Here is a 23,333-nt window from a genome sequence, read left to right as displayed (position 1 = left end):
CCCCGTTTAGGGGCCACGCCCTAACCCAGTGGGAGGCCGGGGTGATTCCACAGCACGTCTGCATTTATCTCTTTTGTTTGCTTAGGCTGTCCAATTAGATTTCCTTTGGAAAGCTATGGTTTAAGGAAACGGCCTGAAGCTGTCTAGAGCAGATAAACTTCAGGAGGACCTTCAATGCTGTAGAATTATAAAATATGATGAGACAATGAGGTGAGCCGATGGAGGTGGAGGATGGTAAATGCATGGTGATGTTTTTCTTGTACACACTTTTCTCTTTTACCATTTTTTTCCCCCTTCATCCACTGCCCTAGTCAGGATACGGTTAGATTTTGTTCTTCTCACTCTGTCAGTACAGGTCCGCAAGCACAGAGAGGGTAAGAGGCTTGCCTGGGGTTGCTCAGCGAGGGCGAGAATCTAGTTCTCTGTGTCAGTAAATCATCTTTGCTTTCCATGAAGCCCTCCTGGCTTCTCGCCTCAGGTCAAGCCTCAGGAAGACAGCACAAGACCGATGACCTAGTTCTCAACTGCGGTGTTCTTTGCTCTGGAAACTTAGAGGCTTTCCTGCCTCCTCTTGGAAAATCAGGGCCACAGATTCACTCACCGCTTGCAAAACCCACACTCGAGCCTCCACCCACATGCCAGTTCCTTCCACCGCTCACTCCTAAATGCCCAAAGGCCCCATTAACAGGCCTTGTATGGAGAATGTCTCATTAGCTTCTATCTGTGCAGCAAATGGCATGAAAAGCAACAGATTTAAGATCATCATTCAGATGTCCAAGCTCAGGGACCCTTGTTATTCATGAATTTGGTAGAAGCCAATAAGGAGAGAAGGATGTAGGGTGGCAGGAGCACACCTTCCTTTTCTGCTCCAAGATCAGAGGAGCGGGCAGGGGTGGGGGTGTTCCTGCAGTCTGGTGTTTGGACAACCTCTCTGTGGCTCCAACACAGACACCTCCAATAGCCAAAAGATCATACATTTAGAAATGAAACTTTGCAGGAAGCTAAGTCAAAATTATATCATGGAGGACCGTGGGTCACAGATGGGTCTTTACCTTAGTGATCAAACATTTCCATTTCTTTATCCCCAAAGGAAAGTTTATCCTTTCCAGTCTTGGTAGGAGGACCCTATATGCATCCTGAAGGACGCCTGCAACCCTCAATGAGTGTCAGTCACCCAGGGAGCATTCGAAAAGAATATCAATGCATGGGAATGCCTGGGTGGCTCAGTGGTCGAGCTCAGGTTGTGATCCTGGGGTCCTGGGACTGAGTCTTGTATCAGGCTCCCCACAGGGAGCCTGCTTCTCCCTCTGCCTGTGTCTCTGCCTCTCTCTGTGTGTGTCTCTCATGAATAAATAAATAAAATCTAAACCTCATCAGCTGTGGATCTGCTGAAGCCCCGTGAACAGTACTGTGGCATGCAGCCCTGTGGAGAGCCGCCACATGGGGGGATGTCCTCAAAATTCAGGGTGTCTCTAGATCATCTGGGGAGAGTGTTCAGCATGCAGACAATGGTTCTGTGGGATTGCAGTGGGGCCTGGGAGTCTGAATTTTGAAGCGGCTCCCTGTCCGCTCCTGATCCTGGAGAATTTCTGGCCATACTATGGGAAGCCCTGTAGAAAGGGAGCAGTAGGGCAAACCACATGGGAAGATGCCCTCATTATGTGAAAGGGGGAAAGAGACCCCCCCAGGACCCAGGATGTAGAGTTGTAGTTAGGGTATGAATCTGGGTTTGGAATACGCACATCCCAATCTCTTCGTGGTGTTCGCTGGACAAAAAAATAAATTAGAAAGGAAACGCACCCAAATATTCAGTGATAGTCACTGGGAGGTGAGGTTATGAGTAACTTTTATTTCCTTTTTTGTTTTTAATTTCCTTCTTTAAAGCCTCTGCCTCCCTGCCTCAAGCACCAGATTAGCCAACTTCTACTATGTTTCCTTAACCTTCCATAATGAACACGTGGTGTCCTCATATTAAAAGAGAATGTGTGGAACCCCTAGGTGGTTCAATGGCTGAGCGTGTGCCTTTGGCTCAAGTTTTGATCCTGGGATCCTGGGATCGAGTCCCACATCGGGCTCCCCGTAGGGAGCCTGCTTCTCATTGTGCCTATGTCTCTGCTTCTCTCTCTGCGTCTCTCATGAATAAATAAATAAATAAAATATTTTAAAAAGAGAAGAGAATGTGCATATTTGAAGATAGTGAACAGGTAAGGCAGGGTTAAAAGCCGTGTGTTCGAATCCTACCTTCTCCAGTCAATGACCTTGAAAAGCCTCTGTTCTCTGGGGGCCCTTTGCCCAGACTTTACTGTGGGGTTAGATGAGATGCAACTCAAGTTTCGTCCCCCCCGGGCAGATGGTCAGGGAGTATCAGAGCCTGAGGCTGAAACATCAAGACTTCCCCTGGTGTTTTGAAATAGAAGATCCCTCGGTGCCTAAGAGAAGGACCTCTCTGTGTTGGCAGCCTGGTTTGTTTGCCTGTCTGATGCCTCCACATTAAGTGCCCAATTAGCTGGACACCATTTGTGCCTGTCATTTCTCTAGTTATGTCTTTACAGGCCCAATTAACTTTATGACTGCCACTCGTGCCTTGCATCCAGGAAACACCATCCATCACCAGGCGCTTAAGGGAGCTGCTGTTTACTCTGTGATGTCTCCCACTTCCCAGGATGCTCCCAGAGGCACCAGAAAGGGTACATCTCCCTCTGGGCACCAGTGGACAACCCCTGGAGGCAGCGGGAAGTGGATTCCCAACTTAGTCTGACTTTGCTACCCAAATGGATGCAGATGGGCTACTCATTCATTCAAATATTTACAGAGCACTTCCCTGTGCCAAGTAGACAACCAGGACACAACAGGGAGCAAAACAGGTGAGTCCCTGCCTGCATGGAGCTGGCATTGTAGAGAGGGCTCAGGCATCGCTGACTTCATCACACAGATCATCATAATCGTGCTCATTGTAAGTTCTCTGAAGGACAAGCCAAACTTTGGTCTCAGCAGGATTCAAAATCACCTTCTCTAGTTGCTCATGCTCAACCCCCGGAAAATGCATATTCCCTACACACAGGTACACACGCACACATGCATGCACATATGCACACACACATGAACGCACACACTTTCAGAATTTAGAAATAGGCAGTGATGCAAGGGGTGGAGTGCCAGTTCTGGGGTGAGCTTGCCTGGGTCCATATTTGGCTTTGCCATTTCCTAGTTCTGTGACCCCAAGAAAGTTACTTAACCTTTCTGAGCCTCTCTGTTTTTCATCTGTAACCTAGGGAAAACAAAGTCCTTACCTCCTAGGGTTGTCGCAAAAATAGGAGTGTTTGTAAAATGTCCAGAACATGATAACCACTCAGTAAATGGTTGTTGCTAACTATTTCTTCTGGAAATCTGTGGCTTTTATAACTCCCTCTACTCACTACTCTACTTTTTCTATGTAATCAGGATGCTATAATCTGCCCATGAAATCCATCTTTTGAAAAGCTTTTGAAGGAGCTGTGGTGGCTAGAAACGGACATGGATGGCACATGTCCACACAGGTGAACATGTATGTCCACAGGCACGCCTCTAGGGGCCCATGTCCGTGTGTACCTGAGAGCACACTCATGCACACTCACACACACTCCTGCACACTCACACACACTCACGCACGATCATACCTCCACGCAGAATGCGCCTTCACACGCACAGCTGTAACTCCACCACCCTCGCAGAAGCCCAGCCCCATTTGGCTGCCCTCTCCAGACAAGGACAGGAACCAAGTCGAGGACGGACACGGCCTGTTTGTAAAGCTCAGACTCCCTCAGAGAGCTCCGACTGGCCTCAGAAACATTCAGGCAACCACTTGGGAGCTTTCAACGGTGGCGTACTGCTGCAGCGTCTCGATGCATGTTGCGGAGAAGGCTAATGGATGTACAATTACGCCAGGAAGGAGGCTTAATGTGGCAGGCTGCAGAGCCAAGGCGCCCTGCCGTGAGGCATGATGGCTTTGTGGGTGATTCCTTGATGGGCGAGGGGAAGGCGAAAAGCCGGGGATGCATCACTGATGGGGATGTGGGGACCGGGCTGGAGCTGCTGCCTTTGGAGCAGCGGGGGCTTCTGAGGACACACAATTCATAAAAACAGCTTGAAGTGGGAGCATCCATGTCATGTTGTCTCTCTGACTCTCCCTCTGTTCTCTCTCTCTCTCTCTCTCTCTCTCTCACACACACACACACACACACACACCATCAATTCCAGAACTGTGCTGCTTTTCCCCCTGACCCCAATTGCCCAATGGGGAGATATTACCGTGAAGTTTATTAAACTTGGTGTTTCCTTAAGTCAAGATCAGATCACCTGCTGTGAACGGGGACGTGGCTGCTCTGACGGAGGCTGGCCTGAGCCTCCATGGCCAAGGTCTCTCGGCAGCCTGTCCTTAAATGACTGAGCTGCTCTATCACGAAGCCGTTCGGCTGGCATGCGGGGTGTGAGCATCTCAGACTCATTAATTCTCACTGTTGTTTATTGCAGTCGACACCTGGAGAGCCGGAGATCCTAATTTCTCTCCTTGATGGATTGGTGAACGGGATTCCCGCCCAGGCCTCAGCTTTTTGGCTGGCGTGGGACGGTGGTGTGCTCACCTTGGCTCAGAGCTGGAGACAGGGAGCCTAGAGAGAAAGACTGCTGGAGGGTTTGGCTGAGTTAAGGTAGTCAATGCCAGGCAAGGTGCTGGGTCATTACAAACCCAGTAACAGTCACAGTTACCAGGTTCTGTGCTAAGTACTCCACATGTCCTATTTTCTTTTCTTTTTTAATAAAAGATTTATTTATTTGAGGCGGAGAGGGACGGTAGGACAGGGAGAGAAAGTCCCAAGCAAACTCCTCACTAAACCCAGAGACCGATGTGGGGCTTGATCCCACGACCCCAAGATCATGACCCAAGCCAAAACCAAGAGTCAGACGCCCAACCAACTGTGCCACCCAGGCACCCCACATGCATTGTTTTCCTTAGGCCAGCTATAACCTGTGAGAGCAGCTCCTTGGTTTACCCCCATTTTATAGGTGGTGATTGTCAATAAATACTTGCTTTTCTATAGAACAACGGAGTAAGAGAGTAATACTTTAGCCCTGGAGTGGGCCTGTCTGGGTTCATAAGCCCAGTTTTATCACTTATTAACTGTGTGACCCTGGGCTAGTTGCTCGACCTCTCTATGCCTCAGTTTCCTCATCTGTAAAATGGGAGTGATAATGATGTGGCCTCATGCATAGGGCTGTTATGCAAATTACATAAAGGAATTTACATAAAGCTTTGAGCACAGTGCTGGCATGTGGTACTTTATAGGAGTGAGCTATTATTTTGTTTCTCTAGAAGCTGAGCATGGTGGCAGGAAATTTCTCAAGTTTCTTTCTTCTTCCTTTTGTGAATCACCTGACAAAAGGGCTAGAGCAGCTGTTCTCAGAGGGAGCATGTGGCAATAGCTAGAGACATCTGGGGTTGTCCTAGCTGGGTGGGGAGTTACTACAGACATCTAGTGGGTGGAGGTCAGGAATGTGGCTAAAATAATCTACAAAGCACAAGGCAGTACACAGCACAAAGAATTATCTGTCCCCAAATGTATGTAGTATGAAGGTTGAAAAACCCTGGGGTGGAGGGACTTAGAGACCCCAGGGGCCAAGTCCCCATTTTACAGATAAGTTCCAGGAGGCAGTGAGGTCAAAGTGATTCAATGAGGGGTTTGGGGTTTAGGATCGTTCAGTATGAACTATTCATCTAACATGCATTCATCATTCTCTGTTTTATACCAGACACTGGGCTACTTAAGAAATTAGGACGACTTGCATATTCATCTTGTACAAACAGGTTGCATAATGTATTAATGTGATTGGACATTAGATATCATTGATCCAATACTTGGGGACACAGATACTACTACTCAGTGATTCTTAACATAGAAGGTTTCAGAGGCTCCCTCTGTCCAAAGTCTGATGAAATCCATTAATATTTCTTCTCAAAAAATACAAACACATGCATATATGCCTCCAAACCCTTGAATTCTCTTTATAAAACATTTAGGACTCCAGGTTAAAAAAAAAAAAAGGAAATGGGGCATGGTCTTCCTTTTGAAAGAAGAGAATATGACCTGGCTTACTCTCAGCCTGTCAACCTAGGAAAAACGTCTACCTGATTCAGGGTAGAAGTTATGTGTATTATTACTCACTTCTCCCTCTGTCCACATTTTGGAAAAATTCTGTGCCAAAAATATAGGAGATCATGGTACTGAGATGGGAAGGTTATAGAATCCAGCAGATTCTGTCAACAACAGGTCTCCCTGTGTCTTTCTGCCTTCCCCCTCCATCACAGCGTCTGGACACCAAGGTTAAGGACAAATCCTAATTACTTTTTGGGGCCCATCTGTTTAGGGAAATTGACCTCAAATGGAAGCCACCCGACTGCCTGTCCCTTGGCAGGCAGGATATGTGAGCCAATGCCTTTGAGAGGCTCTGGACAGAAAGAAATACAATAATGATGCAGAGGGACCTACCCCTGGGTCAAAACAAAACAAAAACCACAAGCTGATTTTCCTAGGCAAATGTTTGACTCCAGCGCCAATATGCTCAAAAGTCTGGTGGACACCCTATGAGTGTGTCCAACTCACAGAGGTCTGTCCTTGTCACACTCAGCAGCCATGTTGGTACAGCCTGGCACCCCTGGCCACAGCTGACTAGATGAGAGGTGGGTCCTCAGGGTGAGCTGGGCCAGTTCGAGTTCCTTCCCTAGGAATCTGAAATTAGGACTAAGAAGGAAACCAAGGAGGTACAACATGGATACAGTGTCTAACATGTTGGATGAGAGGAAAATCTTTCATGAGGCCAGGCTGTGTTCTTGGCCTTGGACCCCGTGAGATATCTTTACACCCTTATACTAAACTCGTCTTTTTTTGCATACAGTGGTAGAGTCTCCAAAGATGCCCAACATTAATGCCTTCCTTCTCTGGGGGCCTAGATCATTCTTCCATAAGGAAAAGGGACCTATTTTCCCTCTCAAATAGATGGTGGAGAGGAGATGCCCTACCGGTTCCAGACCCAGCTGCTAAGAATCCTGGCAACTTCCCATCCTTGTTCTCTTGGAACCTAGCTGCCATGTATAGTTTAGGCCAGATTATTGGAAAGGGCAAGATCCCACAGAGAAAATGGGCCACAAAGAAAGCACTAAAGTGCAGACGTGGGAGCAGAGCTTTCATGGCTCTTCCAGTGCAGTCCAGCCAGCTGAGTGACCCAAGTCCAGGCCACAGTGGAGCAGAAAACCCACCCAGCAGAGCCCTGCCCAAATTCTCCACCCACAGGATTGTGAAAAATCATAATGGTTGATGCTTTGAGTCATGACGTTTTCGGTGGTTGTTACACAGCAATCGATAACTCAAGCAATCTCCCTGGAGTTCATTTCCTTTCCTGCAAAGAGCAGTCAGGGCATATAAAACAAACTCTGCTATCCCACTTAGCACTTCAATAAGGAATGTGGGGGCAAAATGCAGCTGTTTCATGAGTTTCCCTTCTGGCTGTCATCTCTCCCTCCCCAGGATGCTGAAGAGAGCAGAGTTGAGTTGTGGGATGAGTGGTGAGGCACCCCCAGGGCAGAAGCAAAGAAGCGGCAGAAAGAGAAGCAGCTCTACTCTGCTGCTTGCCTGGGGGGCTCCCTGAGGTGGCCAGCTCTGGCCGAACTGCCCCAGGGAGGCAGCGCCTCCTGGGAGGCCTGCAGGTGATTCTTCCCTGGATCTCTCAGAGCCACAGGAGTATGCCCACCAGGACTGGCAGATTTGGAGGTACAAATAGGTGAACAAGAACTGGAAGACATCACTAGGCCAGCACACAGAAGGTTCGAACTTCCCGACCCACAGTGTCTCCCTCCACACCCAAGCTTTTGAAATTTCCATATTCTTCAGAGTCTGAGAATGTGGGGCCAGGCCTTCAGGAAAGACACCTAAGAATTAAAAGCAAAATTCTGAAAGTCAGCCAGACAGGAATGTATATCTTGGCTCCATATCACCTTGAGTAAGTGACCTTGGACAAATCACCTCTCTAAGCCTGTTTCCTCATCTGGGATAAAGGACAATAATAGCACATACTTGACAAAGTTGAGAGGAGCAGTTAGCGAGTTAATCCACAGGAAGTTTTAGATTCAGGGCTTGGCACATAGTAAATCCTCAGTAAACAGTACCTAGTATGATGATGATCTTTTATTATGTTTGTTAATGATGATTTCACACTGCTCCCAGATGGCTTTCACTTAGTTAATAGGAAAAAGATTCCATATCACAGAGCTGGTGTGAACCTGGAAGGGTTCTCACATACATCTTCAATTTTAACAGTTGGATGGAGCTCAGTAGGTCTGAGAGGGCCAGCCAACAGCATGGGATAGGGTCTTCCCTCCATGAGACACACTCAGCTATTATAGAGCCTGAGCAGGAAGGATCCTGAGAATCAGCCTGACCTGCCTCATTAAATGGATAGGGGAGCTGGGGTCCCAAAGGCTCATTAACTGAGAGCCCTAGGTTCTGAAGTGGGAGCCCCGATAACACCCCGTTTTCAGCCTTGACACGTGTCTGACGTGTCATTTTGCTTTCATCTGACTCCACTCTGATCCTTTCCCAGGGAAGCATGGTTAGAACAGGAATGAGGGTAGGGTTGAGATAGTAAGACACCAATAACATCGGGTTTGCCACCAGCAAGCACCGGCTGCTGGAATAGTGCAGGGAAAGAACCACAGCCAGAACCCCACGGGACTGTCCTCCCCACCTCTGGCAGAAAGCAGACCATCTCAGCAAAGGAACACTGTCATCAGGGCTTGGCCCAAGCCTCCCTGGAAGCTTCTCAAATTCCCTTTGGGGAAGCCAGGGCTGCTGGAATTCCAGGGCTTGCCCAACAGGAGTCTTGGGGCATTGTTCTAGAACGGAGGCCTTGGCCAGTGTCAAAAACTGAGCTTCTTCAGCAAATTTATCTTTAAATGACTGCCACCATTTATGGAGCGTGTGCTTTGTGCCAGGCACTACGATAATCCTTTGCACACTAATTAAACACTCATCAAGAATTATGTGCTAATGTTGTCCCCATTTTACAGATGAGGAAACTGAGGCACAGAGAGGTTCATGTGGTTTATCTAAGGTCACACAGAGGGGAAGTAGTCGAGCTGGAATTTGAACCCAGGCATCTCTGACTCTGGGGTCCCAGTAACTAACCACTGTGCTATTCTTACCACATCATCAGGCTAGCTGGGGCCATATGATAAGACATGGAGGGCAAGGCAGGGAACCCAACTATTCTGTTCTAGAATGCTCAAGCTAGAATCAGCTCAGTCCACAGAGACCTCTGTAACTTTACCCCCAGAGGCAGCCCACCTGCCATGAAGAGTCAGCAGCCTTGGCCATGGCTGATTGGATGAGAGACAGCCCCTGACATAAGCCATACTTATTGTGTACCAGGCTCTGAGAATTCACTAGTGAACAAAACAGGCCAAAAAAAAAAAAAAATCTCTCTCAAAAAAAAAATCTCGACTCTCAGTAATCTTACAGTCTAACAGGGAGATATATAATAGCCAGACTAACTAGGTAAACTATAAAATGCTATCTGGTGGTAAATGCTACGACAGGAAAAGGGAGAGGAGTTTTGCTTTTAAGCATTTACCCTTCTTACCCATATTCCTCACTTCAAAAGGCTGAGGCCCATTGCTGGGTGAAGTGAACACACACATACACTCCTGCCTGGACAACCCCCCACTCTTGATATATCTTTTAAAAAGCAAAACAAGAATTCAGCCCTATAAGCAGGCCCCTTTAGCAATCTTGAGTAGCAGAGTAAGCAGACAGAGGGTGGAGCATGAAGCTGACACCAGCGGTTTGTCATCTGTTAGCAGCACGCCCCAACCCACCCTGAGTAAAATTATCAGCGGAGGCCAACCAAAGCCACCAACTTCCCCTTACCATCCAAGAACCTTGAGAACACCTCACCGAGTATGTGGGTGGGGAGATAAATGGGCACCCGGGTACCTATATCAGTTGTAAGCAGTTGGCAAAGGCTGCCACTGGCAGAAGGGCCTGGAGGTGGTGGCTGCAGAGGAGGAGGTCCATTTTAGGTCCTGGTCTTGGAGGACCCTCCAGTGGCCTGGCATCCTGACAGCCAGTTTTTCATCTATGCCAAGAGGCCCCAGATACACATACCCACAGCAACAGTCCCCCACACTTCCCCCACTCCTTCGCAGGACCCCCCCAGATACAGCTCACTTCCTCTCTAGCTGGGACCGTCGCTCATTGACTTTGTCACTCTCTGACACACGTGTCACCCAGCCTCTCATACATGTGTAAAAAAATCTCTGCCCTCCAAACACTATTTTTTCTCTTCTCTTTACCATTAATGAAACATGAAGTGTCACCGGGGTCTAGGCTGGGGAGCGTACATGCATCTTTTCACCTTGCTTGCAACAGTCCTTTGAGATGAGACTGTCACGTCCTCTGCTCAACAAAGCGTGTGAACAGGGGGCTCAGAGAGACGAAGCATCATGCCCAGGACCCAGAGCAGGCAAACAGGGAGCTGGGATGAAGCCCCAGTTCCTCGAGTCCAGACCCACCAGGTTAACCTCTGCTGCCTCCCTCTCATGCTGTCTCCCTCTTTCGGGATCCGTTCCTGCCATTCTCTTATATAAACTCATTTCAAATGTGCTACTTGACATACTGTTCCTAGACACTCTCCTCCTTACCTCTTCCTCAGCTATACATTCTGTTGTTCTACAGTGCTTCTAGAACATATTTCTACGTTAGCCCAGATGCCCTGTGCTCACAACCATGGGCCCCCAGGCTCCAATGACAACCTCCCACCACCCTCTGTAAGGCACTCCCAACTGTGAAGCCCCCACCCTGGCCAGTCCCCAACCCATTCTCTCTCCTCCTCCCTGAGGTCTCCCACCTTGCGCCACAAGGACTCCAGTTCTGCCAGGTGAGTGGCAACCCCACCCCGAGGTAGTCCACTCCACCCCATTATAGCCTGCTGGCCCGCAGGCCTCGGGGGCTTTCCAGGTGGATGGGAAGCCTCACCCAATTCGCTCCTGCTCCATCTCTTCCATTTTCTCAGCTCGAGCAATCACTCTGTTGATGATTTCCTTCTCCTCATCTGTCAGCTCTTCCTGTTTCCTCTGTCTGTCGGGCTGACTGCTGGGATGGACAGACCAGCCTGCCTGGAGCCTGAAACGTAATACAAGGAGGCGTGAGGCTGCTAAGAAGCCCAGAAGGAAGCAGAGAGTGGTGCTTAGGCTCTGGTCCTGGGGGCTGGTAAACCTCAGTTCAAATCCCTGATGGGAAACTCACCAGCTGGGAGACGAGCCTCAGTTTGCTCATCTGTGCAATGGGACACACTTTCCTCCTTCGTAGGATTCTGATGAGTTTATTTCTACTAAGTGCTTAGCACAAGTTAGACACTCAGTGAGTAGCATTTGCAGGAAGCTTGTAAGAACCCAGAGAGTAAGGGTGTTCTCAGAAAAAGAATCTAGAACAGGAGACTCTACAGCCAGAGTGGAAACAATTCTGGGAGGGTGGCTGGAAGCCCTGGGTCCCAGACTGACCCAGCTCCTGCCTGGCACAGATGCTTTGTTTGGGCCACAAATGATTTCTTTCATAATTTGGAACTAATTGCCAACTGGGTTTACAAAAAGCTCTTAATTTCACATAAACATCCAGATCTCCAGCCTCAAAAGCTCCCATAGCATTTTGTGATCCAACCTATGGTTTTCCTGGCTTTTCTTTTCTTTTCTTTTTTAAAGTAAACACTGACATAGCACCTACTGGGTGCTCCCATGACCTCATGTAATCCCCACATGGTCCCTACAAGACAGAGATTGTTATGGCCTGCTTACTGGTGAGGAGACTCAGATATGGAGAAATGAGTCCACTTGCCCAAAGTGACATGTTTGGGAAGTGGCAGATGTGGAATTCAGAGCCGGGCAGGCTGCACACTTAATCTTCACGATATGGAGGGAACTAACGGCATCTCCCACTGCCCAGGGCATGCCCACAGAGCCCTGGTGGCGGCACAGCAGATCAAAGGCTTCCGGGTGGAGAGCTGACACTGTGGTCTATGGCAAATTATCATCATCTCTGCTAATAAGCTGCTCCATGCCCCTCGGCAGGGAGGTACCCCCCTGAATGGAACACAAGGTTAAACACCACTAGAAATTGTCCCTGTTGGGGGAAAAAATTAGTAAGTAGGAATCCTCCAGAGCCAGCACCCCATTAGCTGCCAGCCTCTATTATTTCCACTGCTCTAATCACATCAGCAGGCATGAAATTGCCTTTTGACACTAGAAGTTGGAAATTAAAAGCCTCATCTTCCTCCCTCCCCCTACTTCTCTTGCATCCTCCCACCCTTAGCTGGTTTGCTCTGAAGAGCAGAGAAGAAAGAGTCCGAAAGCAAAGACAAGCAGATTCTGGGGACAAGCCTTGCTCTGACAAAGGGAAGGAAGGTGGGGCCTGGGGAAATTCTCATGGAAACACACCTTGTCTTGCAGTGGGGACCTCTGGGGATGAGCAACTGCTAAACTCGCTTGGATAACTCTGCTCAAAACCTTCTGATGGTTTCTCACTGATTTAGAACAACACCCAGAACTACATAGGGATAGTGGGTGCATGACACTGTGAATCTGATAAATGCCATTGAATCGTACACTTTAAAATGGTTAATGTTATGCTACTGTGTGGATTTTACCCTAACAAGATAAAACCTGCTTTAAAAGATTTTGCCCATCTGAAAAATCCTACCCAATGTGTCCTTAACCTCTCCATCCTTATGGCTCTCCCTTATCCCTACAATCAGCTGCACTGGCCTCTCTGCTCAGTCCAGAATGCTGAAACCTTGTTCTTGCCTCAGGGCACTTGCACTTGCTGTTCCCCCGCTACCGGGAACATTTATTTCCCCAGATCTTTCCATGGCCAGCTCCTTCTCATCTTTCAGGCCTTGGCTCAAACAGTGGCTCCTCAAAGAGGCCTTCCTCCATCTCCCACTGCCCAGACTGACTTTCCTCATGGCACCCATCACTAATTGAAATTACCTTTGGAAAAATGTCTGTTGTTTACCTGTTTATCGCATCTCCCCCCACTGACCACAATGTTGGTTCCAGGAGGGTAGGGGCCTTGTCTGGGTCTAGGCCATGACAGTGTCAGTTGTATTTAGAATAGTGTCTGAGAGTAAGCAAACACAGAATGTTTTTGAATAAGACAGGGTCCCCTTTGGCCCAAAGGGACTGTTAAATGTCTAATTGTAAGTGTGACCCATAGGAAGAGAGACCCAAGCAACCTGGCCAGTCTAGGGGACCAAGGACAACCTCCTGGGGAAGCGACATCCATCTTAAAACCCTGACAAGGATCTTCTGTGATGCCAGCAATGCTTATATTTGAGACCATTTATTTGCACAGGCACCTTCTCAGACTGCAGGAAGGATATTAGCTGTGGTGGAGTGATTGAAAAATTTGCGAAAGCAAGGCATTTCTGTGTTATCTTAAAGAGGGCCCCCCAAAATTATATAACCTATGGGCCTGCAGCAGAGCTAGAGCCCCTGCTGAGATCCCAGAGGTAAGCTGAAATCCGTGAGGGGACAGCAGAGGAAGAGACCAGGTCTGGAGGAGGGAATAAATGGTCTTTCAGGAGGGAATAAAAGGCCTGGAGTTGCGAACGCAGGTAGAATGCTGGAGGAATGTGGAAGCTAATGTGGTAGCCAGCCTGCAAGATGGTTCCCCAGGACCCCTGCCTCCTGGTAGTCCCACTGACTAGCGGCTGGTCCTGTGTGACTAGTGAAATACAATGGAAGTGGCAGTGTGTGGCTTCCAAGGCTGGGTCATAAAAGACACTGCTGCTTCCGTCTTGTCTTGGGTCATTCGCCCTGGGGGAAGCCAGGTGCCGTGTCACGAGGACGTGCAAACATCCCCAGTGGAGAAGCCCACATGCAGGGGAATGGAGGCCCTGCAGTCACAGCCAGCACCAACTAGATTGCTACGTGGTGAACCTCCAGCCCCTGGCGAGTTCTGGGATGCTTGCAGCCCAGCTGGCACGTGACTACAGCTGCATGAGCAACCCTGTGCCAGAAGCAGCTAGCTCTGACACCCTCAAATTCCCACCAACAGAAACGTGAGATGTGATAAGTGATCTCTGTTGTCTTAAGCCACTCAGTTTGAGGTGATTTGCTCTGCAGCATTAGCTGCCTGGAAAAATGCAGCTGAAGGATAGAAACAGCAGCATGAAGGCCCATCTACAGCATCAGGATACGTTTTCTATTGCTGCATAATGAGTTATTACAAATTCATGGACTTCAAACAACACACATGTATTATCTCATGGTTTCCACGTCTGTCCAGGCATGGCTGAACTGGGTCCTGTGCTTGGCGTCTCACAAGGCTGCAATCAGATGTTGGCTGGGCTGTGTTCTCATCTGGAGGCTTGACTGGGGAAAATTCTGCTTCTGGGCAAATTTGGGTTGTTGGCAGAATTCATTTCCTTGCATCTGCATAACTGAGGGCCTGGCTTTTTGTTAGCTGTTGTCAGAGGCCACCCCCAGGATCCTGGAGGCAATCTGCAATTCCTAACTAGGTGGGCTTCTCCAATGTCATCCTATGGGCTGCTTGCTTCATCAAGTATACCAGGTGACTTTAGCTCCTGTCAACTGTGAGAGTCTTATATAACATAATGTAATCATGAGAGTGATACCCTGTCCCTTTGCTGTGTTCTATAGGTTAGGAATAGGTCCCAGCTTTTCTAATCCCAAGATGAGGGGATTACACAAAGTCATAGATACCAGGAGGTAGAGACCATTGTCTGTCTGCCTTGCTTGAATGCTCCCCACAGTGGAGACCTCACTCTCTTATATGGAGCCTGTGATGTTCTGTCAAAAAGATCTTCCTAAGATGTGCTAACATCACTTAGCCTGATATTTCTTCTCATTATTTTTAAAGGATACACTGGACTCCAGCATAATGAAGACGACCCATCCTTCCCAAAGAGCCTTAGTCACAACCTAATTCAGCCACCTCCCCAGGTCCCTCTGACTTTCCATGGAAATGGATGTCTCAACTTCCCCCATTCTTACCTCCTTGGTCCCCACTTTTCTTCTTCTCTTCTGGTTCCTCTCTGCTTATTTCCTGCCTTTACAAAGCAACTCAGTGATCAAAGCAGAGCACAGGTGAGATGCTGGGCTGTGTGCCCGGTAAGGACCCCTTCAAGGACAATTTCCTGCAGCTCACAATCTGGTCACAGACAGGGTCAGCCATGGGCTGGACATGAAACCAATACCTCTTACCCCAACACAAACTCGTTGGGATCCATGGGCATAGGAAATGGGTGCTGCTGAACATACATGGCTCCAGAAACATAAGTGGGGATGGAGGCATCTGAGAGGGCCCACCTGAGATAATTGCCTCCATCTGCAGACAAGCAGAAGGTCTGCTGGAGGCTGCCAGCATCTTTCCAAACCCTTCCCCCATTCTTAGCTCCAAAACATGCAGTTGACAAACAGCTCATCCAGTGTTTGAAAATGTCACCGATTGGTCTCAGTGGGGACTCGCAAGCCTCCTGTGGATTTTCATGCTTTAATTCCAAAAGCAAACAGAGGGAAATGAGGTGGTGTTTCAAACCAAAGCCTTTGCTCTCAAGGGAGAGATTGGGCCTGTCTGGGCCTCCTCATGATATGCTGGGGAATACTGTGAGCGTGGGACCCTCGAGAATGCTCCTATGATAGGACAGTGGCTCCCTTGCCAAGGGCCTCTGGGTATAGGATTCCAGCTCTGCATCTTTAAGACCAGAGTCCAATGTTAGGAACTGATCAAAGACCAAAGCTGGAGAGCAAAGTACTGCTTCTTTGAAAAAACTACTCACAGCATTGTATCCAAGCCAGAAAAGATCCAGAGGGCCACTGCATGCCAATGGAAGCCCTCTTTGACCTAGCAGAGTTTAAGATCGGAATCCTGGGTCTGTTGCATATAAATAGGGTGCATACTAGGGCCCTGCACTACTCTGAATATCAGCTTCTAGATCTATTAAATGGGAATGGTTTCACTTCTGTTTCCTGCTGGGACCCTCAGAGGCTACTCTGGACCTTCAAAGGCTGCATGAAGAAAGACCCCTGGTTTACTGGCTGAGATAAGAGTGAAGAACTTAGCCGGTCTCCACTTTTATCCACAGGCTTAAGACAACACTTCCTGGAGAAACATTGCAGGATGTCTGCCTTCTGTTACCCCAAAACTGTTCTTGGCAGTTCCCTGGAGGAGTCTTAAGGGCTGCAGGGGAGTGGGGGAAAGAGGGCCAGAGCAGGCAGTCAACCAGGCCTTCCATCCTCACTCAGCTGGGTTCTCAACACTAGCAAAACAGAAATATCAGTCAAAAAACCCAAAGAAACAAATTTTTAAAGAATGTAATATTTCATAAAAGCACAAAATATGGTTTACTGCATTGATGACCTCAATACTTCACTCTCCCAAGTATCCATGCTCTTTGCCATGTGAATTTGGAATCCCCCTCACCAAAGAGTCAATCTATTTTCCTACCTGTGAATCCTTCCCAGACCTATGACTTGCTCCAGCCAATAAGATGCAGGGGAGTGATGATGTGCCACTCCTGAGGCTGAATTTGCAAAAAGACTTGTGTATTTCTGCTTCCTCTCTTACACTTCCACCATGAGCATGACAACAAGCCCAGGACAGTGTGCTGGAGGATGAGAAGCATGTGGAGCAGAGCAGAGTCATTCCAGCCATGGCCATCCTAGAACAGCCAACCCTTTGATGCATAAGACCCATGCAAGACCAGCAGGGCCACCAGCCAAGCCCAGAATCCTGAGAATCAATAACTGTTGTTCTATGTCACTGAGTTTTAAGATGGTTTGTCACACAGCAAAAGCTAACTGATACATTATCTGCTATGGCAACCACACAAAAAAGGTGAAACCTGTTAGAGTCTCTACATTTATTTTACAGTTTGGTGTTATTTGAAATGACCAGTTGCATAAACTTCACTATAATATGTTGAATGCTTTCAGCCACTAACAGTCTTTATCCAGCTCTCCTCTTATCTGTCTTACATATTTAGCTTCTGAATTAAACTTACTCAAAGAAAGAGTTTTGCCCCTAACAAAAAGTTTAAAGATCACTGCAGCAGACCTGCTCATTTTCTAGATGACGGATGCTCTGAAGAGAGAAGGGAATTGCTGAGAAACATGTGTGAGTCAGAGACTCAAGAAACTGGCATCCTGGCCATGCTTCATTGGCCACCTAAATATATCTGCTCAGGTGCGTCTGGAGAGGGTCAGAAGGATCCCTCCCACCACAGCCAGGATCCATGGCTCCGGTGAAGAAGGAGATCCGTCCTGACTCCTGGTGGAAGTCCCTCACAGGTGTCGCTCCCTAAAACACTGGAAAGGCCAGACTCCCACCTCCTTTTGGCCTCCCACCTTGATTCTTCAGTTCATGCACACAATAGTCACATAATAAATACCCACCAGATGTCTCTATTAATAAATTATAATTCCCAAAAGGAGTGGGATGATGGAAGTGCTGTCGGGGCATGAAGGCTCTGAAGCATTAAATAGCAGCAGTGTGCAGAAAATTAATCCTTTTTCTTTCCTTTCTTCTTCTCCACCCCCCCTTTCCCCCAGGATGCCAACATAGGCAGGTGTCAGCAGGAAGTCTCTTTACAGCTCAGTGAATGAGGTTTTAATGAATCTGGGAGGGAAGGATGGGGAAGGAGGGGCTGCTACACCACACAATAGTTTACATATGCTTTGCTGGCATAAAGGCTCTTTTGGATGAAATTTACCCCTACCCAACTAAAGGCTGTGCAGGAGGGATGCTGTGGCCCCTGTGCCCTCTTAGAATGCTAAGGGGATCTCAGGCTCTTGCTAATCATTTAAGTCAGGCTGAGTTCTTCTCAGTTCTTCTAAATTTGCACACTACCTCTCATATTTGGACTTTGCACATACTGTTCCCTACTTGGAACTCCTCTGTCTCTTCTCCATCTTGTGGAGATGAGACAAGCTACTCTGTCTTGTGACAGCTACTCTGTCACCTGGTCCCAGTTTACATGTCACTTCTTCCAGGAACTCTCCCATCATGACCGCCAAGTCTGGGCTAGGTGCTTCTCCTTGTGTTCCCATGGCCCACTGTGATTCTGCTATCACAGTGACTTGCACACTTGTGTATTTGTTGCTGGCCGGCTGTTTATTTGTTTTTAGACTCCACTAGATACATACACTCTGGCTATTCCTGTATTCCTGGTGCTTGGCACAGTGTTTGATATGTGGTTGGTCCTTGGTGAGTATGTGTCAATGAAGGAAAGAAGAGGGGGAGGGAAGGGGTGAAGGAAGAAGGGAAAGAGAATGAACATACACCCTACCTTTTGACTTCCAGCACTCAGGGAGCCTCCAAGAGCCTTAGTACCCTCTGGAGTCACAAACTTACCTTGTAATGTTCATATTTATGATCTGGCAACGTCTCAGCATCTCTCCCTGGATGTCTGACTAATATACTCATGATATTCATAAAAAGCTGATCTTGTCTGGCCAGAATCTTACCAGCCAACAACAGAGATTGTAGAACATTCAAATGGTCTTTAGTCATCAGCTTGTTCAAAGCCCCCATTTGACAGATAGGGAGGGCAGGACAGAGTCAGGGAAAGAATCACCCCAGATCCCCTAGATAAGTGTTAATCAGTGTTAAGAAAACCTTTAAGGATTCTGGGCCTGATGATGTGGTCACCTGGGTTCAAAAAAGCTGAAATTATGCAAGTGATATATATATATTAAAAAATGTATATTATACACACATGTTACATATATAATATATGCAGGCATTAATATATATTATAATACAAGGTATATATAATGTATATATACAACATGTATGTGTGTGTATGCAAACACACAATGTATATATACACAAAGTTAAGGCAAGGTTGTAAGTCACATATGCCTCTGACTTTGCTTGGTGATTTACAGTTTACAAAGCTTTCCCGTGCATCTCATACGATCCTACCACCACCTGAAGAGGGAGGAAGGGCAGGGTAGTAATACCACTTTACAAAGGAAGGAGCCAGGATTCAAGGCAATGAAGGGCATGGCTCTGGGCCACACTGAAAGAGTACCAGCGCAGGACCCAGACCTGGGTTTTCTGATGCCAGACCTGGTGGCTTACTGCTGGCTCTGTGATAACTTCCCCATCTTAGGAAGGGTAAAAATGGCTTTCCAGAGCTTCTCAGTGTGCACACACAACCAAAGCCGGACCTGCTCTGCAGCTTGACTGTTCATTTATTGGTACAGCATCCAATCTGTCATGCATATTGAGGAAATGAATCCAATTTTTTTTTTTATGAATCCAATTTAAAACACAAATGTTGTAAGCAGAGACAGGACCTCTGCGTCAAAGGCACTTCACTGGGAAACCAGAATGACCTCCCATGAGGTGACAGAGATCATATGTGTGGCACATAACTTCCCACAGGCTCTGTTCCATTTCTTGTCACCTTTTATTAATGATAGCAGTTATGTGAGCCAACATTGTCTTTAGCTGAGAACATTGTTCCAAGGTAAATGCTGCAGAAGTGGGCACAGAGTGGTCAATAAATTTGCTGGGATCCCACAAATTACAAGGATGAAATTGAGGGCTCTCCTAAGTAATGCTTTTCCATCCTTTACCAAGATCATTCTTTGAAATATTATATATTTATTTTTCTCAAGAAACTTGTTTTTTGGTTTTGGGAATTTTTTTTTTTTAGAAATGTAAAACTTGCTAGTTCCTTTGTTTAACCAGCTCTCTTTAGAGCCAAAGCTAATTTGATCAGAAAAGTGATAAAATTCAGTTTGTAAAAAAATCAAAGTATCAAAATACTCACTGTTCTTTATCACTGAAGGAAGGCAAAGAAAGGAGAGAGAGAGAAAAAAAATGAATAAAGTTAGGAAAGACATCTCTTAACAATGCCAACACTGTCTGGATGCAACAACCATTGAGTGTAAATTGCAATGACTTACTTCCGGTTTGGTTCCCCCAAAACCTCCCCGCCCCCCCCCACCCCAGTCATTATTATCTTATTTCAGCACATCAGAAAAGGCTGCTGCAATGTAGGGCTGTAAACTCCTCAGCTCTGATTAAAATGACCAGTCAGTTCAGCTGATTATTTAACTGAGCTGATCGTTTATATATCTGAATAATGGATTTTGGGTACTGTAGAGAAATCACCTAATGATAGCTTGGCCAACATCATCCTGGGGAATAAGGAAGACATGGAGGGGAGGGCCATGAACACCAAACAGTCAGCAGGTCATTCATTTGCAGCGCCCCAGTTTGGGAAAGCAAGTTCTCCAACTCTAGAAAGGAGACCAGCATCTCCATTAATTAGGTGAGCAATCATAGATGTGAGCAATCATAGATGTGTCATGGCCTCCCTTTGTGCGTCAGTGTCTGCTCCCGACCCCTGGTACTCTGCGGCTTGCAGACTTGAAAGCTATAGAGAAATAGCAACTTTCAGGCAACAGCATTTCTCCCCATCTATTCCCAACACAGGGAGCTGAGCAACTGCCTTACCTAAGCAAGAAGCAGATGCGTTCCCATCTTTTAAACACAATCACAATTGTGTTTTCAAACACTGTCATTAGATTCAAGGGGGCTGAGAGAGGAAGGTATTTGAAAATCACAAAAGCATTTGAAAATCACAAAAATGGTAAATGTCTCTGGCTGGCCAGCAGTTAATTAAGACTAGATTTCTTAATTTACTGGAGAAAGACATTAGAAGCATCTGCATTAGCTGTAGCAGACTAGCTAGCATGTGTGATGACTATAATTCACCCATTAGCATTTATTTGAAAAATAATTTTAATATCTCAAGGAAACACAGGAGCAAACAAGGCAGCCGGATGCACGCAGAATAGAAGATGTTTCATAGGAGCCCAGGAGCACTTTAATGAAACCGCGTCCAGACTGTTTGAATAATTCTAATTTAATTGTAGGGCAAATTGTTTGGCTTCATATTGACTAAAGTAAACTCTGATGGATGGAATTTTTAATTAACTGACATTTCTTAAATAAAATAAATATTTTACCCCCATCCACCCTTCAGGCAACTGTTTATCTTACAGAGAAACAATTTTGGGTTGATGGAATACTCTCTGCAAAGTAAGTTTGGCTCCAAGAGTACACCATGGGAAGGGCTTGGCAGCATAGAAGTTTCCTCCTGACAAGGAAGCCAACAGAGTTCCATGGTGCCTTCCAAACTGTAAAATCATAGAACTGGAGGTTTTCGATGGAAGTAAGCAGACAGGGGCTTTTGCTTCAGAGAATATGGGTGGACTAAATATTCAGAAAGACCCTTTACCAGTATATAACTAAGTCCTAGGTAAATTAGAGCAGACCCTTAAAAAAAAAAAGATTTATTTAATTATTAGAGAGAGAGAGAGCATGAACAGGGGGGGCAGAGGGAGAAAGATTCCCAAGCAGACTCTGCACTGAGCATGGAGCCAGACTCGGGGTTGGATCTGAGGACCTTGAGTTCACAACATGAGTTGAAACCAAGAGACTGATGCCCAACTGACTGCACCACTCGGGCGCCCCAGGGCAAAACCTTTTTAAATGCAGTTCTGAGATTGCTAGAAAGTGAGGGAATTCTCCAACACTGCCTCTCCTTGCCAAACAACTGAATGAAACAGACTTTTTCAAAATAAAGACTTTTCCTCTTCAAAAGATTCTGTTAAGAAAAAGAAAAGGCGCATCATAGACCAAGAGAAAAGATGTGCAAAATGTGTATCCAAAAAAAGGATGTTCATCTATAACATATGAAAGAAAAACCTGTACAATTTAACAAGAAAGGAATGACCTGATTTTTAAATGGACAAAAGGTTTGAACAGATATTTCAACAAAGAGGTGATATGAATGCCAAATGTTATATAAGATGTTCAGCGTTATTAGTAGGGAAATGCAAATGAAAGCCACAGAGAAATGCCACTTGCCCACCCACCAGAATGGTTAATGCTGGAAAGACTGATCATATCAAGTGCTGGGGAGGAGGCAGAGAAGCTGGAACTTTCATATACCTTCTGGTGGGAATGTAAAATGGCACCACCAACTTGGAAAACAGTCTGGCTGCTTTGTGAGAAGTCCAGCATATACCTATCATGCAAGTATGACAGTCTGCTTCCAAGTAACTACCCAAGAGAGGGGTGCCTGGGTGGTTCAGTCAGCTGAGCACCTGCATTAAGCTCAGGTCATGATCCTAATAGGGTCCTGGGATTGAGTCCCATTACGGGCTCCCTGCTTAGTGGGGAGTCTCCTTCTCACTCTCCCTCTGCTCCTTCCCACTGCTCATGCTCTCTCTCTGTCTCTCAAATAAATCAATAAAATCCTTTTTTTTTAAAAAAAAAAAAAAGTAATTACTCAGGAGAAAGGAAAGCATCTCTGTAGGAGGTTTTATTAGTATTGGTCCCAAACTGGAAACAGCCCAGAGTCCATCAGCAGACAAACAGATAAACGGACTGTAGTATATCCATGCAATGAAAGAGAATTCAGCAATACAAAGGAATTAACAATTGCTATGCAAAACAGTATGGATGTTTTGGAACAATAAGGATGGATCACGAAATAAACTATGCTGAGAAAAAGAAAAGAGACATCTCTTCCCCAAAAAAGAACTTGCACTATAAGATTCCATTTGTATGAAATTCTGGAAAGTGCAAACTAATGTATAGTTGCCCAAAGACCAGCAATTACCTAGATATGGGCGGGGGAGGAGGTGGAGGAAGAGGCACGAGGGAGCTTTTGGGATGGGTGGATTTGTTCTTCATCTTGACTGCTGAGACAGCTTCATGGGTATACACATGTGTTTTTACAATTATCAAATTGTACTTAAAGTTGTATGTTCAAGGTACCTATTTATGCCTTTGTAAGGCAATTTTTTGAAAAGGAAAAAGAAGACCCAGCAAACAGAACCCTGGACAGTGAACTGTGAGCAGTAAGTCCAAGGCAAATACCAGCACTGTGTTCCAGAGTCTGATCTGAAGCTCAATCTGAGACCCCAACATTGAGCCAGGACCCTCTGAAGGAGCTAATGTCACTCTGGGTGAGTGGCACTCCTGACTCCTGGCAGGAGCAAGAGCGCCAATCCCTCTGAAGAAAAATATCCCCGACATAGATTCCCAGGATTCTCACAGATGGAATTCGCAATAAAATTATCAAGCGTTCAACGAAACAAGCCATTTTGAGTGAAAATCTACAGGAATGATAAACAGCAGACTTAGATTGCCAGCACTACAGGCAATGGCGTGCTGGTAAACTTTTAACAATTGATGATTTAACAA

The 23,333-nt window shown here is 46.6% G+C and overlaps 1 protein-coding gene across 12 annotated transcripts in view; it reads right to left on the bottom strand.

Moving 5' to 3' along the window:
• Positions 1–23,333, bottom strand: part of RPH3A (rabphilin 3A) — a 273,026-nt gene that overhangs the window by 41,058 nt on the left and 208,635 nt on the right. For 6 of the 12 annotated variants that reach the window (XM_072722866.1, XM_072722868.1, XM_072722869.1 and 3 more), the window contains 2 exons: positions 19,882–19,893; positions 11,061–11,207 (listed from right to left, as the gene is read on the bottom strand). In XM_072722866.1, the coding sequence (XP_072578967.1) occupies positions 11,061–11,207; positions 19,882–19,893 (159 nt within the window). The remainder of the gene's footprint in view (positions 1–11,060; positions 11,208–19,881; positions 19,894–23,333) is intronic. The other 6 variants (XM_072722872.1, XM_072722874.1, XM_072722873.1 and 3 more) reach the window with 1 other exon arrangement.

This window comes from Vulpes vulpes, chromosome 10, assembly GCF_048418805.1.
Source record: "Vulpes vulpes isolate BD-2025 chromosome 10, VulVul3, whole genome shotgun sequence".
Classification (NCBI taxonomy): domain Eukaryota; kingdom Metazoa; phylum Chordata; class Mammalia; order Carnivora; family Canidae; genus Vulpes; species Vulpes vulpes.
The sequence above is the reverse complement of the archived record's forward strand: the minus strand, read 5'-3'. Positions and strand labels throughout refer to the sequence as shown.